This window comes from Terrapene carolina, unplaced genomic scaffold, assembly GCF_002925995.2.
Source record: "Terrapene carolina triunguis isolate 2854851 unplaced genomic scaffold, T_m_triunguis-2.0 Scaffold58, whole genome shotgun sequence".
NCBI lineage: Eukaryota > Metazoa > Chordata > Testudines > Emydidae > Terrapene > Terrapene triunguis.
Genome location: NW_020664409.1, coordinates 81540351 through 81559078, shown reverse-complemented (window position 1 = coordinate 81559078; position 18728 = coordinate 81540351). Strand labels below are relative to the sequence as shown.

Below are 18728 nucleotides of genomic sequence, written 5' to 3'. Positions count from 1 at the left end.
CCTATTTGGAATAATTAAAACCTCTGGCCCCAATTCTTCTTTCCCTGTATATGGTTGGGAAGGGATTAAAAAGTAAACACTGTATACATAACACAGCACAGAAGGGGGTAAACACCAGCTCTGCTACATGCTCTTTGCCTATCTGGGTCCTCACTAGAACCCTTCCCTGTTCCCTTTTACTTTCTCTTTATGGGAACTTGGAAGGGTAAAAAGGGGTTAAAAGGGTTACTTCTGGGACTAGTCACTGTCTGTGGCACACTCCCCTTACAACAGAGTATTAACTCATTCTGCTTGCATCTATGGTGGTGAGTGGTGAGCAGGCAGAAATAACCAAAGGATGGCTGCATCAAAAGCCATGATGTCATTGTGGGAGAAGAGTTCCTGGATCTACCCATTTGTTTTCTACTTTCCATGTAGACCTACAGGATGTATGTGTTTGCAGGCCTCCAGTACTACCAAATCCAAGCATTCAAAAATCACGAGTCAGGCCACCAAAGAAATGCATTTAGATTCTTTTTTCTTTCTCTCTGGTTTCTGAGCCACTTCACATTTTCAAGCTTTCCTCCACACCCAAGAAGGGTAGAAAATGGAAAAAAAATCATCATGTAATCTCTAGATTTCAGCATCTGAGGTTTTAAGAAAAACACCAAATAGCATGAGACTCATGACAAAATCATGACAATCAGCAACATTGGGCCTCATTCAATAATGTCACAAACCCTTCCACTGGGAGGAGGGTGAAAAGGAAACTCTGCGAGATGAATCTCATTTACTTCCCAGGTGAGTTTTTCCCTACTGTCTTTTGTCTTTTGTTTGTTTAAAACAAAACATGTGGCCTCATGCTACCAGTACTAAATTTCTGAGACACAACACAACTCAACTGTAGCTGAGCCATTTAAATGCCTTCATACCAGTGGTTTTCAAACTTTTTTTCTGGCGACCTAGTTGAAGAAAATTGTTGATGCCCGTGACCCAACGGAGCTGGGGATGAGGGGTTTGGGGTGTGGGAGGGGCTCAGGGCTGGGTCAGAGGGTTGGGGTGCGGGGGTGAGGGCTGCGGGGTGTTCTGGCACCGTGGACCGTGCTGCCAGCAGCAGAAGCGGCCAGCAGCAGGTCCGACTCCTAGGCAGAGGTGCGCAAGCAGCTCCGCGTGGATCTCGCCTGTAGGCACCGCTCCCACCCAGCTCCCATTGGCTGGGAACTGGCCAATGGGAGTGCGGAGCTGGTGCTCAGGGCAGGGGCAGCACGCAGAGCCCCATACCCCCCCTCCCCCCGCCTAGGAACCGGACCTGCTGCTGGCCGCTTCTGGGTTGCAGCGTGGTGTCAGGACAAGTAGGGACTAGCCTGCTTTAGCCAGCCAGCACCGCCAATGGGACTTTTAACGGCCCTGTTGGTGGTGCTGACCACAGCCGCTGTGACCCAGTGCCTTACATTCCACGACCAGTACTGGGTCGCGACCCGCAGTTTGAAAACCACTGCCTTCATACTCTCCTATTCCATTCTTTTCCAGAATAGGCTCTCCATTTACTTCAAAGTGGGACTTTTCTTTTACACTGCCTCGGTTGGAAAGAGATTAGGAATTTTATGTGCCCAGTTATCCTAAGAAATTTTCTTTTAAATTTTTTTCCCTGTAGAAGTTGCTGTGGATAGGCTTAAAACTTCTTTTATAACTACTACTATACATATCACCTGGAGAAAGGAGCATCAAGAATCAAATGGCATTCACTGTGAAGAATCAACAAATATCTTTACAACTTCCAGTTCCTGGGATATATGATCAGGTTCATACCTAAACCTAAGTCACCTGTTTTACTGCCTGGTCTAGTTACACAGAATCACCTTAACTTCAACTTTTCACTTAAATGTATCAGTAGATGCCTTTTTAAAGACATAGTAACAGCAAGACCTAGAAGCTAGTCTTGGCAACCAGGTTCATGGGGAGGACCTCCTTGCTGAGCCCTTGCTACACAACCCCCATTTAGGTGTGCAGGTGAGGGAGTCCCCGTCGATGCACCGGAGTCTGGTTCTGGCTGTTACCACCAGGATTGGAGATTTCATGGACTACAATCAGGGGGACAGGGTGAATCCCATGGCACTTGGCCAGCGCATGTGAACTCTCCATCCCTCATGTCCCCCATCTTGTGCTCCAGGAGTTGAGGGCAGCCCTCACACCCGCTTCTTGCGGTTTTCCTTGAGTGGGTCTTGCGGGAGGGTGCTCCCTGCCTGACCCTGACCCCTGGCCCTCCGTGCTTCTCCAGCCACCCCCTACATACTGTCTGAGCCGGCTGTGAGACATACAGCCAGTCCATCTCTTAACCGCACCCAGGAAACAGCTGTATGTGCTCATGATCCACACCCTTCATTTCCTCATCCTTTTGTCCTGCTCTGACACCAAGTGGCAGGAACTCCTGCTACCCAAGGAGGGAGAGGCATCCCAGTGGGCTAATCCATATTCCACCCTGGTCCCACAGCCTGCCGGGACTATTAGTTGGCAGTTCCTTCATGGCGCCATGAGCATGGTGCTTGGCGTGGTTCATGACATTCTCTGACACCTGTTCCTTTTGCAGTGAGAGGGAGACCCTGGCACACATTTATATCCGATTTTCCCCCAAATCTCCTGATTTACACACACCCTAATCATGGCACTACAAAGTCATGAGACCTCCTCATCAGAATCCTCCTGGCACTGTACCTGGAGGAGGAAGCTAAACGGGGGTGGAGGGTGATCTGTGACTGCAGGGCCTACTTCTGATCCTTCCTCAAGTCATGTTTCTAGACAGAGTTCCTCTGGGCTGTGTCCACTGTCTCCCTGGATGCTTTCGAGGAGTAGTGGAAGCCGTCCAGGGTTCTCTGCTCATTGTCCCCCTCCAGATCCCTGATTTTATACCTGTGACCCTCACTCCCATCCCTGTTTTTTCATTTGTTGTCCCCCACAAAAGAACAGCAAGATTTATAAATATACAAATTACTATTGCATGTAAATCAAATAAAATAAGGAAGTAAACACATGTTTTCATTTGTTCACACAGAACAGGACTATTTTCAGGGGTGGGCTCTGTAGAATGGGTAGACTTTCTAAGCAGTATGAGTATACAGTGGAAAGCAATAGCTGCATCAGCCTGATATGAATCCTTTCTCAGAGTCCCCTCCCCTTCCTCTGGAGTCATATGGCATCCTAGACAGGTCAGAGAGGACTTGGGAAGAGCTGGCATGCTGACCATCCAAATGAAAGTTAAAGATCTTGAGCTACATCACAAAATAACTATAGAATAATCCCAGTGTCTGGCCAAATATTTCCACTCAACCAAGCAAACTAATATCCAGAGTAAGCATGAGCAACCACTGAGCTCATAATGGGTGCAGTGTTTGCCTACGACACTCATTTCTTCACACTACGCATAGTCAACCTGTGGAACTCCTTGCCAGAGGATGATGTGAAGACCAAGACCATAACAGAGTTCAAAAAAGAACTAGATAAATTCATGGAGGATAGGTCCATCAATGGCTATTAGCCAGGATGGGCAGAAATGGTGTCCCTAGCCTCTGTTTGCCAGAAGCTGGGAATAGGTGACAGGGGATGGATCACTTGATGATTATCTGTTCTGTTCATTCCCTCTGGGGCACCTGACACTGGCCACTGTCGGAAGACAGGATACTGGGCTAGATGGACCTTTGCTCTGACCCAGTAGGGCCATTCTTATGTTCTTAATGTTAACAGCATTTAGCTCATTGTGTTTTTAAAGTATTTTCATTTATCATCTTGTTCGGTCTTAGTATAATAACCCATTTAGCTCTGGAATTCAAAACTGCATCTTTTATTGTTTGTTCACCTACGTGCCATATCCTTGCTAAGGATCAACTAACTAACTAACTTCCTAACATAGTCACATGTGTGAGAAACTTACAGAAGTTGTATTTTCTTGCTTCTCCACTCTCTACCACCTACCTCTACTTCTATGGCAACCAGCACTCTATAGGCCTAAGCCTATGGGCCTAAGCCTTTGACTGCACTCAAAGAGGCTTGTTCCAGTTTGCCTAGGAAAATCATGAACGATAAACTAGAGACCACCAAACTATCCCAGTGAGAAAAAAATATTCCAATGCCCTGAAGAGAACAGAAAGAAAAATCACCGAAACCAAACTTCCTGGGTCGTTGTGACTAATAAGCCAACAATTACCACAACGGTTCTAGATATTGGATGAGCATCCTTAGCTGCGAAAGACAAACAATAAAACAATCAAATGGAAATCTAGCAGAAAGAAAGTTAAATCAGTTTTTCATAAAAGGAAAACCTTTCTGTCAGCTGGATTGGGAACAGCATGGGCACCTACAACTTTAAAAGCCCTCCTTTCTGCAAATCATTGACCTCACAGTGCTGACAGTGTATCATCAATGAGCACTATTTTAATTCAAGAATCCAAAAACACAGCAAGCTTCCTAACATGGGCAAGGAAGTAATGAAGTGGCCTGCTGTATTGCCAGCTCTCTGTCTTATGTGATGGATTTCTGAGGTCCGTTTTAAATAGTTAAGATAAATATGTTTTCATTACCAACACTCTAGAAACTGAGTTCCAGATCTATCATATTCAAATATTTGCAGTAATCACCGTATATACTCGTTCATTAGCCCATTCATTTATAAGCCAACCCCCCCAAGATGGTTAGGTAAAAATAGCAAAAACTGTATGACCCTTTCATAAGCCGACCCTATATTTGGGGTTGGCAAACTTTGGCTCCTGGCCCGTTAGGGTAAGCCACTAGCGGGCCTGGACGTTTTGTTTACCTGGAGCGTTCACAGGCATGAAGCCCCTCAGTTCCCAGTGTCCGCGGTTTGCTGTTCCCAGCCAATGGGAGCTGCGGGAAGTGGCCAGGTAAACAAAATGACAATGTATTCTATATTCAATTCAATGATTCCATAGAGTTTAAAATTATCAAATTTTGGTGTAGACCCGTTTATAAGCCGACCCCCACTCTTTGATGAGTCACTTTTACCAAAAATATTCGGCTTATGAACGAGTATATACGGTACTACCAGATTAAAAGATGACTCAACAAGAGTTGATCATTTTCTTAATTTAGGGCTTCTTATTAATAGGGCTTTTTCTGCATTTCAAACACCACAAAATGTTTCTGATCAAGTGCATGTGCACGTATCGGTTTCATTCACTCAAGCACTGTGCTGCATTGATTACCTTTATTACAAAAGTATTCCACTTCTTCACAACTCAAATTCTCAGGCTCAAACTCTGCAGAAAAGCTTTCCTCCAGTGGAAAGTCTTCTTTTGAGATAATGTCATTTTCTTCAGACAGGCACTCTTCCTCTTCATCCTCAATGGCATCCTCAAGGGGCCCTTTAAAAAGAATCAGGGACACTGTACCAAAATCATCTAACAGTAATATGAAATAAAAGCCTCATATCTTACAACTAAATTCTACAACTAGGGTCTATTCTTCAATTGCTGTGCTGGGAATTTATTAGAAATGATCAAATAACATTTATCAGATAATTTATCCCATGTATTGCAAAATATAATGTGATTTTTCTCATTATTCTGCCAGCTCAGTGAATAGCTCACATATATTTCAAATATGCAAAATATTACTATATTTTTGGAATAATATGTGCAAATTATCTGTTTTGTCATTTATCCAGTTGTGGTATTTAAGCCAGCCATTCCTAATAATGGAAATGGCTGGCTTAAATATTCCTTGACTTTAGCAAAGCTTTTGATACTGTCTCCCACAGTATTCTTGCCGCCAAGTTAAAGAAGTATGGGCTGGATGAATGGACTGTAAGGTGGATAGAAAGCTGGCTAGATCGTCGGGCTCAACGGGTAGTGATCAATGGCTCCATGTCTAGTTGGCAGCCGGTTTCAAGCGGAGTGCCCCAAGGGTCGGTCCTGGGGCCGGTTTTGTTTAATATCTTTATTAATGATCTGGAGGATGGTGTGGACTGCACTCTCAGCAAGTTTGCAGATGACACTAAACTAGGAGGCGTGGTAGATACACTAGAGGGTAGGGATCGGATACAGAGGGACCTAGACAAATTAGAGGATTGGGCCAAAAAAAACCTGATGAGGTTCAACAAGGATAAGTGCAGAGTCCTGCACTTAGGACGGAAGAATCCCATGCACTGCTACAGACTAGGGACCGAATGGCTAGGTAGCAGTTCTGCAGAAAAGGACCTAGGGGTCACAGTGGACGAGAAGCTGGATATGAGTCAACAGTGTGCTCTTGTTGCCAAGAAGGCTAACGGCATTTTGGGCTGTATAAGTAGGGGCATTGCCAGCAGATCGAGGGACGTGATCGTTCCCCTTTATTCGACATTGGTGAGGCCTCATCTGGAATACTGTGTCCAGTTTTGGGCCCCACACTACAAGAAGGATGTGGAAAAATTGGAAAGAGTCCAGCGGAGGGCAACAAAAATGATTAGGGGGCTGGAGCACATGACTTATGAGGAGAGGCTGAGGGAACTGGGATTGTTTAGTCTCCAGAAGAGAAGAATGAGGGGGGATTTGATAGCAGCCTTCAACTACCTGAAGGGCGGTTCCAAAGAGGATGGAGCTCGGCTGTTCTCAGTGGTGGCAGATGACAGAACAAGGAGCAATGGTCTCAAGTTGCAGTGGGGGAGGTCCAGGTTGGATATTAGGAAACACTATTTCACTAGGAGGGTGGTGAAGCACTGGAATGCGTTACCTAGGGAGGTGGTGGAGTCTCCTTCCTTGGAGGTTTTTAAGGCCCGGCTTGACAAAGCCCTGGCTGGGATGATTTAGTTGGGAATTGGTCCTGCTTTGAGCAGGGGGTTGGACTAGATGACCTCTTGAGGTCCCTTCCAACGCTGATATTCTATGATTCTATGATTCTATGAAATGGAAGTTATATATGCAAACCCCACTTGTATATGTGGAAGAAGAGCCCTTTTTATGTTGTTGTGTTTGTTAGATTTTTTTAATGTTACATTGAATTCTAGTACTCATTAAATTTGCTTTACAGACCTGAGTCATCTATTCTTTGAATAGTTAAAGCACAGGCAGTGACAATGCAAGTTTCCCCACATTGCCCTGCCATTGGGCCTCAACTCTGCTTTGAAGAGACCAGTTAAAAATAATTCTGTAGTCTCTATGGCCACTAAATCCTTGGCACGAAGTCCTGATACCTCTTTAATGGGGTACCAGTCAGTGGCAGTTCTGCTGATTTTTTTGTTTTGTGGACACAGAGCTGACAGAAACTGTACTGAGATTACCAATTCATTTCACATAGACCAAACACCCAACAGATGGTAACTATGTTTTGTCACTACTAGCCTGGGGGCAAGGTCAAATTTGCTGATGAGCAAATAATGAGTACACTTTATGTTCATTTGTTAATATTAACTACCTGGTAAAGACATCTTTCACAGATGTACAATTTTACCTGAGATTTTAATAGAGATTGGAAATAATGGAATGTATTTTAATTGAAGTGAAATTTTAATAAATTCTGTACTTTTCAAAATTCATATTAAAAGTGGATTTCAAAAGAGATTTCAAAATACATGGTTGAGACTTGAAGAAAAATTACACCTTTCTCTCGCTAATGAAAGCATGGCCCCATTTATAATTGACTGAAGATTTCTTGCTAAAATGAAAGCTAGTTCTCTAACGAAAAAATGTAATTTGTACTTATAGGATAGTTTTCCAGTATTATTTTTAATACTTCTATAATACTGAGACGCAGTACATAAATGGTCCTATTGCATTAAATGAAGAGGGAAGGATAAAGTTGTTAAAAGAAACAGAATACTGACTGTACTGGAATTTCTTATGATTTATTAGGAATCCGTGATTGCCCCCATTGCATCAAAGTAGTCAAATTCATTTTTGGCTAGATTGTGCAACCCTTGCTCTCATAAATATTATATTTGTCCTTACTGAAGTCCATGGGTGAGAGATTCCCAGCTGGCATTGATTTCAATGGAACTATGCCAATTTACACTGCCTGAGAATCTGACACAATGGGTCCACTTGTCTGAGGACATACTCACCAGTATAAAGTAAGGGTTGCACAATCTAGACCATTCTCTTAAAGACTGAATCTATGCCCAAAGAAATTATTTGCATATTATCAAAAATGTGCCATTATCATCACCTGCATTTTTTGGCAGTCTTGGGAAAGCCTGTAGTTGAATGGGCATGGACATAGAGATATGGACACCATCTCATATCTGGGGGTGGGTAAGGGGGGAGGTTATTCCAAAAAAGAGTTGAGCACATATTGGTAGGGAATCTGGGGAGAACTTGGAATGTCTTTGGCATTCCATATATGTATAGAACTTCAATCTCCAGTGCTATCAGTGAGACACCTTACATGACTTCTAATTTCAGTTTTAAAATGCAACTTCAAAAACACCCACTGCAAATTATGCAATTTTAAATATGAGTATATAAAATGATGGCACTTTTGCCAGGTTGGAAAATGACAAATAGATTTTATTGGTTATTCTCATCTCTCTTTTCCAGATATTTATTGAAGACACGTTCATTTTTTAATTTTATAATGATTTTTGTGCACAGGCATTCATCCATAAACCCTATAAAACACCAAGAGGTTAAATTAGAGCTTTTCAAGTGTTCCTGCATCTTTAGGTAAGGTAAGTGAACAAAAGAACACAAATGTTAAAGAGATTTTCATAATTAGTCATTGTAAGTGGGGAAAGTGTTCACATATATCATCAAAAATCAAAGAGTAGCATTTAAATTGATACACAGAAATCTTGCAGTTTGCAACAGATGATCTACTAAAAGTGCCTTCTACAGTATTCTGATTCTATTAAACAATGAAACTGTTGCTAAGAGGTTTTTATCTTTGTGTGGATCGAGGAGAGTGGAGGGGAGCAGTGTGGGTGTGTGTAACTCCAACCACCTATAAACAGGCATAAACATCATGTTCCATATCTCGCCAAAACTGGTCATATGTCTTTAATGTATTTTTCAAGCAGTTTTTATTTGGATGAAATATAACAGCCCACATTTCAGCAATCTGACTTCCTGCTGAAACATTAGCTTATAGTAATTTTAATTTCCAAATAAGAATTGCTTTGAAAATATATTAAGAATATCTGAGCAATTCAGTTTGCATGTGTGAGGTGATATTTATGCCTGTTTAGAGATGTTAAAACCAATTTCTTTGAAGGGGTCACCAGTATGTAGTCAGCACCCTAATAATTACCATTATAAATTAAGGAAAAGAATAGATATGTAGTCCGTATGTATTCACTTATGGCAGTCCTGGAAATATTCACTTTATAAGACACATTAACATTATTTTCAAGTAGTACACAGAATGTCACATATAGTTCAACAAATGTCGGTAGAGAGGAGGACACAGTAGATCCAAAAAGCAGCAAGGGGTTGAAGTTATGGTGGTTGGTTGGTTTAAATGAAGCTCAGATTAAAAACATTTTTATCAAACATTTTTGTGGGTAGATGCCAAATACAGATACACATATATAATTTCCCAATTTGTGCATGCATCTGGCTAGAGAAGTGTAAATTTCATCACATGCACGCAAAATCACAGATTGTAGGTGTACATCTGAATGTGGTTTTATTTTGTGATACACATCTAGATGCCAATAAACAAATCCCCAATATGTGTACTCTAATGAAGAAATGCTTGCCTACCTAGACATCTGCAGGCACAGATCAAAGAATCATCCACATACACAATGCTCAGGGACGAAAGTCAGTCCCGAAAAAAAACTATGCTGACCTTTACTGAAAATGAATGGTTACATTCAGTTAGGGGTTAATCAGGTAGATATTTTTTCTAATTTTAATGATTCCATAGCATTGTATTTCATTATTAATTTAAAAATTGATCCTGCACCCAATTCTGCTATCCTAATTCATGCTACCTTACTCTGTAAGTAGTTCCACTGAAATCGATCCTGTCCAGAATTTTAAATTGGTAATTTGAGTGGAACTATCTTAATTTAAAATTAAAGTCACAAGGACAACAATAAATATGACATTAAAAAGAGTGGAGGTTCTGAGTTTTCTCTGATGTGGTATTTTCCCCTCAATTGGCTGCTTTCACTAATTTTGCTGATGTTACTTACAGCACTTTAGATTACTGATTGCAGCTTCATCAGTTCCTAGCAGAGCTGGTGCTAGGCATAAGCAGGCTAAGCAATTGCTTAGGGCCCCCAGCAGCTCAAAGTGGCCCCTATTAATTATTAGCATGTGTTGAGTGGGGAGGCCCCAAAAATATTCCTGCTTGAGGCCCCCAGTGGGGCCGATTCCTAGAGTGAGTTTAGACTACATTGTGCTTCCTTTTAATTCCTTGCTTTAATATAATGATGTTATCAGTTATTAATCATGCTTTTCATTTTACTGTACAATTATAGTATACATACATTATTTATGTTCCTATTTTATTGTCATTTATTTCAACGGTGACAAGCGCCATTCCTTATTTTGTTGAAAAATGTATTAAAAACAGAGTTGGCAGAGTGTGAAATACTGACACCAACAAAACATAGAATAAAGCAGCAACAGTGCAAATCAAAATAATTCCAACTCCTAAAACTCTTCTTTGATGTGAGTGCCAATTGGCTTGCGATGGGATTAGATCCTTGAAATCAAATAATAAAATTTAAATCCCAGAAGATTTAGGAGTTTAGTTAAATGGTTAATTCCAGGGGAATATGGTAGATTTTTGTCTTTTATTCTCACTTCCATAAACTTGTGTTTTGATTTTTATAGTATTTTCGTAGTAGGGCTGTGTAAAAACATTAGATGTAATCTAGGAAAAGGTGAACCTCAAGTGTTTCAGATTATTTAGATAACCTGATAAGCAGTTAAGAATTTCCAAATACACTTAGATAAAAAAGCTTAGTTTCTGATCTTAAAGAAGCTACTGTGTAGGCAACTGAATTCTCCATTTCTTCCCCAAGATTTCAAACTGAAAGCTGGGGAAATGTTTACTAAAGAGCAGATCTCAGTTTCCACCTTCCATATTAACTTGTGGTTTTGGGGTTTTTTATAACCAATTTTATTCAGATGTCCATAATCCTAAACTAACAATTAAAAATAAATAAAATAAGGGCAATAGACACCAGAAACGTAAGTAAAATTAATGACAGCAATGAAGGAGTGAATTCAGTAAAGAAGCTGTGTGGCTTAGTGGGCACAGTAGTCCACTTCAGGAAATCACCACATATAATTTGATACAAATAATAATATCTAGTCAGGAGAGGCTGATGAGTGAACTCCATGTTCCTTCATGGAGAAAATTATTTCTGATTAAGGCCACTTGGCAGAGCAGTGTGGGGAAATCTGAACTCTAGTTCCCTAATTTGTATCAGATTTAAAGACATGCAAGCACATTTTTTTAGTATGGTTAGTCTCTTAACAGTTAAAACATGAATATTTACCTTCACTTAATATACATATAAAATTTATATAAAAATTAAGGTAACTGACCATTTTTGTACAGCACAAAATAGATATGACACTAGCAGCCCTGATCCCTACTCTCTAAAGATAAAGGTAAATACAAATCTAAAAGGGCAAGTGGCATGTACAAAAAACGTGACTAAAAGCATTTCAGACAGGCAAGATGGGAGTGAAATGTCATAAGAAAATAGCCCTAAATTCCTTTAAAGGAGAAAATGCCTATTAAAATTGAATGCTTCTTCGTGAGCCAAACAGCACCTGACCCTGTAAGCACTCTGGGTCTAATGCACCAATGCACTTCTCCAGTTTTATACTCGTGTAACTCCAACAAAATCAGTGGGGTTAGAATGGCATAAAACTGGAGAAATTCAATAATAAATCAAGTCTTTTGGCTCCAATTCATCAGACTACTGGTAAGCAGCAAAGCACTTAAGCATGTGCTCAAAGTTAAGCACATGTTTAAGTGCTTTGCCACAAAGAGATAGCCTTAAGCATGTGTTTAAATGTTTTGCTTAATGCTGTGGGAAAGTCTCTCTGAAATTCTTAACCCATTAAGTCATGAGTGGTTAACTTCCTTCCTAGTCAACCAGCATTCTGACAGCAGCATCATAAAACAATCCTCTTAGCAAATTAAAAATGCTTCAGAATGTCTGGAATCCTGGATGGTGAATGGCTGGGGAGAGGCTAATGAGATAATTATTATTAGTAGTAGTATTTAATAAGTCTTCTCTAAAAGCCATTATACACTGCTGAGTCTTAAAACTTGGTGGATCCATGGGATGCATTTTGTATGATCTTGCTGAAACTCTGAAAATTTCCCTCAATAATGTGCTGCCATGAATATAATACTGTTAACCTGTGTTAAAACCCAGGTACCAGGTGTGAATAAGCTTATAGACAGAAGGGGCATGGTTTTTGGAGAATCAAACCATTTGTTTTTCTATTTAAACAAAAACATTTTCTTCTAAACATAACCTAAGAAGGAGGCAACACCAGTTTGCCAATAAATTTGCTGGAAATGTTTATGATCAGTTTCTACAGATTAAGCCAAGAATATTGAGAGGATAGCAGAGTGTTCAACTTGTCTCATTTTAAATGTGGAGGGTGAAGAGAAGACATTACAAAGTGGTCCAGGGGTTTCCATCTCTTGAAAAACATCAGAAGAATGTTAGGACATTAGAATAGCTGGTACAACCTGATCCATTCCAAAGATAAATAATTTGTTCTTCAAAAGGTATTTTTATAAGCCCTAAGAAGTCTGGTCAGCATGATTTGACAGCATCCTGAGCAGTTCTGAACTCTGTCAACAGCAAGAAAAACATCCCGGCTTTTCCCTCAACTTGATGAAAGAAATTTGAACAAGGAGTTCCTGCAAATATGCTCCAAAGTTCCTCCTCCAGCACATCACTGGCTTTCCCCAGAGTGACAGAACTGGTTTTCAAATTGCACTGGTTCACCAACTTTACAGTGGACAAAACTGTGAATACCAAATCATTGTCTTCCGCCAGTGGGAAGACATGGAGTGTTGAAACATGGAAGATGAGCCCATGTTGATGGGAGTAAAACGATAACATCAATACAGCAATGAGAAGAAATACAAGCAATACCTTTACTGTTACCTATTTTCCATTTTTTGGCTTTTACCTCAGGGCCAGGACACCAAGACTCTATTCAACCACCATCTGGCTACCAAGTTTATAATATTCCTCACAGGATGGGAACTCACAAGCTAGGACAATATGGTTGAGTAATGACATCCAGAATTTATGAACCAGAGCTTCTGGCTCATACTGGCAACTTCAAGGACGCTTTAGATTTTTTTCCTACTAGGTTATCTCTCTCAAGCTAGAAACATGTGACATGATTCTATGACCATCTTTCAGAATTACTGAACTCACTTTGGTTCTCAGTTAATGCTGATTCCAAATGGCCATCAATTTTCACTGGAGAGTAAATCAAAGCTAGCCTTCCTCCTCCCTCTGGAATTTCAGCATAATATCTTCATTACGCAGTTCCAACCAATATGGGAAGCAATGGCCAAGCCAGGCAGTTAAATTCCAGTCTCTTGCTGCTTGGCAGCATATAGCAATATGTAGAAAGCCAACTGTAAGATGAGTATCTTAAAATTATAATGCACACTCCTAGCAACAAGTGATTGGCAGTCAGACACACACCACCATATTTGTTCAGTAAGTAGAAAAACTTAAATATTATTCATGCTTACTATTCTGATAAATAATATCAATCTAATACTTAAAGAAAACTATTCTCTCTTTAGACTATGGTTGTGCACTGTTAAACTTAACAAAATCATTTTTGCAATTCTCAGATTTCCTAATGTTAGATTTTTAACAGCTCAACTCAGATGCCAACTTGTAGATACTCATTACCTTGCAAGCACATTTTAAATTCCTCAGATATATCTGCTTTATGTATACTGGTGGTAGTTTAAATGTTTCTTAAGTTTTGAAAAATTTGGACAGTTTGAGCGATACTCCATATACTGTACTTTTAATGAGCAATACTAGTGGAACCAGTTATCTCAAACTGGTGGAAACTTTTTAAGTGCACCTAGTGTACAACAATTTAATGAGATGAGGTAGGGAAGAGAGGTGCTCTTTGGACACAGTTAATCCACAACAATCTGATGTAATTGAGCTTAACAGGAAGAATAATGCTGTATTTCTGTAAAACACACACACACACACATACACACACACACACACACACGGATTTATTTTAAATGAGCAAGTTCTTCCTGCAGCAACTTACTTTTAACACAAGTTGCATCAGGGGATCTGGTCAGAAGGAAACATTTTTATTAATTTTTTCCCTTATCTGCAAGAAGAATGTTGATTTTTTTTTTCATTTACGTTCTTTGCCTGCAGGTAGCAGACCAAGAGAATCATATAGTAGAAATTTTTCCTTTTGATTAATTTCTTTCCATGTGTTATGTTATTTCGTATATATAATTGATTTCAGGTTTTGCTCGTAGCTGTACATCTTTTTTATATCTGTACCCACTGCCTTCCTTCAATCAAGAAAGTTGAAGGAAATTACCTGAATTTTGTTAAGTTTATTAAAAAAGAGCTCTGTGAATATTTAAATTGAGTTTTGAAATGCTAATACAAGAAAGATATTAGAGAATTTTAATGGTGGGTTCAATTTGACCCACAGACAATTGTAGAAAGGGTCAAATTTTATTCAAATTATTTCTTTACAGTAAAAAATATGAACCCTTTGATTTTATAAAAGTGGATTAATATTCTTCACTGCTAGATCTTTAGCACTTTGGTGCATGACAGCATTAACTCTGCTTGTGCATAAACTTTTCAAAGATCTTTAAACGTTCTAGAAATTTGGAGCTTCGCTTTTGTCTTGTCTTCCTTTCTCTTACTATTATCCACGAGGCCACAATGAAACTACTGAATGACTATTATTTCCTTCTTAGAGCCTAGGTCAGAATACTTTCTAACAAATGAAAGTGTTGAAAGGGGGTGGTTCCAAAAAGTGCATGAATGTTTACGGATATATGGAATTCCGCAGGTTAACCATTAGAGCTCAAGTTTCAATTCTATGGAAAAGTACGTGTTGTAATACATTTCTAATCAAATTCCTTTTTAAGTTGTCTCCTTCCAAAAGTGCACATTTTGACCATTTCAATAGCAATAAGTGATTGTTTTTATTGCGCTAGGTCAGAAGAGAAGTCATCTCTTCTATATGACCACCCTAAAATGCACAAAACAATTTTATTTGTTATTATTCTTAAAATATATGTGGTGTGGAGTGAAGGAGCCCTTATGATTGTTTTGTGACCCCTTTGGTGGAATAATAATTACAAGAGAAGTATGTGGGCACCAGTGAATTGGGTCCCTTTTGTGCAGTACAGTATTACAGGAAACACTAGCTAGCCTTGCAACCTAGCACTACCATTAAGTTTGTTTTGGGCCTGGTTAAATACAGTTGTGATGGAGGTTAGGGAAGAGGCTCCTGGATTCCTTTTCTCTTCTTTGGATGTCTCTCTGTGGGAGTACTAAATTGTAGCTCCTCAGGGCAAGGATTGTACCTTATATGCCTGTAAAGTGCCATGAACACCTGTGCTGTTAAATAATATTATTTTTAAAGATACACCGGGGGAGTGGTACTGCAACCTATTTAACAGTCGCTATCCTATTCAGGAATGATTCCTTCCAGAAATCAAGGTCAGCTGAATCTATAATGGTGAGTCAATCCTGTCCTCTGTACTAAAATGCACAAAGGATTGCCAGATGTAGGGTTGCCAACTTCCTACTGACACAAAAACTAACACCCTTGCCCAGCCCCTCCTCTGAGGTCCCGCCCCCCACTCACTCCATCCCCTCTCCCTCTGCCGCTCGTTCTCCCCACCCTTCCTCATTTGCTCATTTTCACCTGGCTGGTTTAGGTGGTTGGGGTGCGGAAGCAGGTGAGGACTCCTGCTGGGCGTGTGGGCTCTCGGGTGGGGCAGGGATTAGGGGTTTGGGGTGGAGCAGTGGGCTCTGGGCTTGGGGATGGAGCCGAGGGGTTTGGAGTATGGGGGGGGGGCCCAGGCTGAGGCAGGGGGTTGGGGTGTGGGAGAGGGTACGGACTCTGGACTGGGGATGCCGGTTCCGGGGTAGGGCCAGAAATGAGAGGTTCAGGGTGCAGGAGAGGTCTCCGGGCTGGGGTGAGGGTTGGAGTGTGGGGAGGTGAGGGCTCCGGCTCGGAGTGCAGACTCTGGGATGGGGCTGAGGATGAGAGGTTTGGGGTGTAGGAGGGTGCTCCGGGCTGGGATCGAGTGGTTCAGGGATGGGAGGGGGAACAGGGCTGGGACAGGGGGTTGGGGCACCGGCGGGTGAGGGTTCCAGCTGGGGGTGCAGGCTCTGGGGTGGGGCTGGGGATGAGGGGCTTGGGGTGTAGAAGGGTGCTCCAGGATGGGATCAAGTGGTTCAGAGGGCGGTAGGGGGATCAGGGGATTGGTGCGTGGGCAAGGGTTCGGGGTGCAGGCTCCAGGTGGCGCTTAACTCAAGCAGCTCCCGGAAGCAGTGGCATGTCCCCCCTCTGGCTCCTACACAGAGGTGCGGCCACGTGCCTCTGTGCACTCCACTTTCTGCAGGCGCCGGGCCTGCAGCTCCCATTGCCCGTGGTTCTCGGCCAATGGGAGCTGCAGAGCTAGTGCTTGGGGCGGGGGCAGCGTGCGGAGCCCCCTGGCTGCCCCTATGCGTAGGAGCTGGAGTGGGGACATGCCACTGCTTCCAGGAGCTGCACGGAGCCACGGCAGGCAGGGAGCCTGTCTTAGCCCCGCTGCACCACCAACCAGACTTTAAACGGCCCAGTCACCGGTGCTTACTGGAGCTGCCAGGGGTCCCTTTTTGACCAGGCATTCCAGTCAAAACCAGACACCTGGCAACCCTAGCCAGATGTGATGGTGATGGTGGGTGAGGCAATATGGACATCTCTCCAGTAGAAACCGGACTGAGTTCACATAATTGCATTAAAAAAAATGTCGCATAGAGTGTATTAATCAAAAGCACAACACGGAATGTTTGTTATATTGGGCTTCTAGAATTAGAGTCACAGCTCTTTCTTGTGACATTATAGGCCACATTAGCCATTTTCCTTTAGCAGGCATTATTAGAGTTTCACAGCACTATTTGCGACTTGGTCATGTCCTTTGAAAAACATATAACAGCTATAGTTAGAACCTCTGTCTACAATCTAATTATATCTCCAAACTTTCAGCTCCATTTGTCTCTGACACTAAACTGATGATCCATGTTTTGGCCACTTCCAAACTATTATTTACTACCTTTATGATGTTCTTGAGAGGGTTTTACACAAATTACAGTTTGTACAAAACCATATGATCAGGGTTCTTATCCTTACCACACTTTCAACATACATCTATTTTCCTTGCACTAGCTCTTGCATAAACTGGATAAGGGAAAGGTAAAAAGTGATGAGCAGGACCAGAAAAGCAGGATGAACCTGACTCTGCATTAATGAGACTGCTACTCTACAGCCACCAATAATGGGATTTTCAAAAGTGCCTCAGCAGCTTAGGCACATAGAGACAAAATTTCAAAGGTATTTAGGCATCTAAAGATGAAGACAGGCACCTAGGGTAGGGTTGCCAGGCATCCAGTTTTCAACCAGAACACCCAGTCGAGAAGAGACTCTGGCAGCTCCGATCGGCACTGCTCACAGGGCCATTAAAAGTCCAGTCGGTGGTGCAGCAGACACCTGGGGCTAAGGCAGGCTCCCTGCCCCCTCTAGCTCCGCGCAGCTCCCAGAAGCGACTGACAGGTCCCTGCAGCCCCATGACTCATGAGGCTCGCGACCAATGGGAGCTGCAGGGGTGGTACCTGCGGGCGCAAGGACAGCGCATGGAGTCTCCCTTGACGCCTATGTGTCTAGGGGCTGCAGGGACCTGGCAGCCACTTCCTGGGAGCCGCGGTAAGCGCCACCAGGACCCCTCACCCCTCGCACCCAGCCCCCACCCAAACCCTCTGCCCCAGCCCCCTCCTGCATCCCAAACTCCTCATCCCTGGCCCCATCCCAGAGCCCACACCCCCAGCCGGAGCCCGCACCCACTCCCACACTCCGAACCCCTCAGTCCCAGCCCTGAGCCCCCTCCTGTATCCCAAACCCTTCATCACCAGCCCCACCCCAGAGCCTGCTGCCCCAGCCAGAGTCCTCACTACCACCATCCCCACCCCTTGCCCCAGCCTGAAGCCCTCTCCCTGAACCCCTCATTTCTGGACCCACCCAGAGCCCGCACCCCCAGCCCAGAGCCCATACCCCTTCCCACACCCCAACCCCCTGCCCCAGCCTGGTGAAAGTGAGTGAGGGTGGGGGAGAGCGAGCGACGGAGGGAAGGAGGGAGGATGGAGTGAGTGGGGTCGGGGCAGGGGTGTTCGGTTTTGTGCGATTAGAAAGTTGGCAATCCTAACCTAGGGCAGTGTTTCAAAAGTGCTTAAAGAAGTTAGGAACCTAAATACCATGGATTAGGAGCCTAACCTACTTAAGCGCTTTTGAAAATCTCCCTAGGCCGCAACCGTCCTCTTTAAGTGCCTAAATACCTTTGGAAATATGATTCTCAACTCCCATTGACTTCTATGGAGTTAGGAACCTACCCTGATTAAGCACTTTTGAAAATCCCAAATAAAGTTATGCCTGCCTAGTAAACTGGAGTAAAGTTTGAAAGGCAAATGTGTAGTTAAATACTTCATTATGATCAGATTTATGTTTAAGCCCATTTTCTGCCCATGCCCACTTTCTTAACCTGTGCAC

At 42.4% G+C, this 18728-nt stretch overlaps 1 protein-coding gene across 1 annotated transcript in view; it reads right to left on the bottom strand.

Annotated features, from left to right (window-relative positions):
• Positions 1 to 18728, bottom strand: part of ZFPM2 (zinc finger protein, FOG family member 2) — a 446961-nt gene that overhangs the window by 332519 nt on the left and 95714 nt on the right. Inside the window, exon 2 of the mRNA XM_024194500.2 lies at positions 5193 to 5351. Within this exon, the coding sequence (XP_024050268.1) occupies positions 5193 to 5351 (159 nt within the window). The remainder of the gene's footprint in view (positions 1 to 5192; positions 5352 to 18728) is intronic.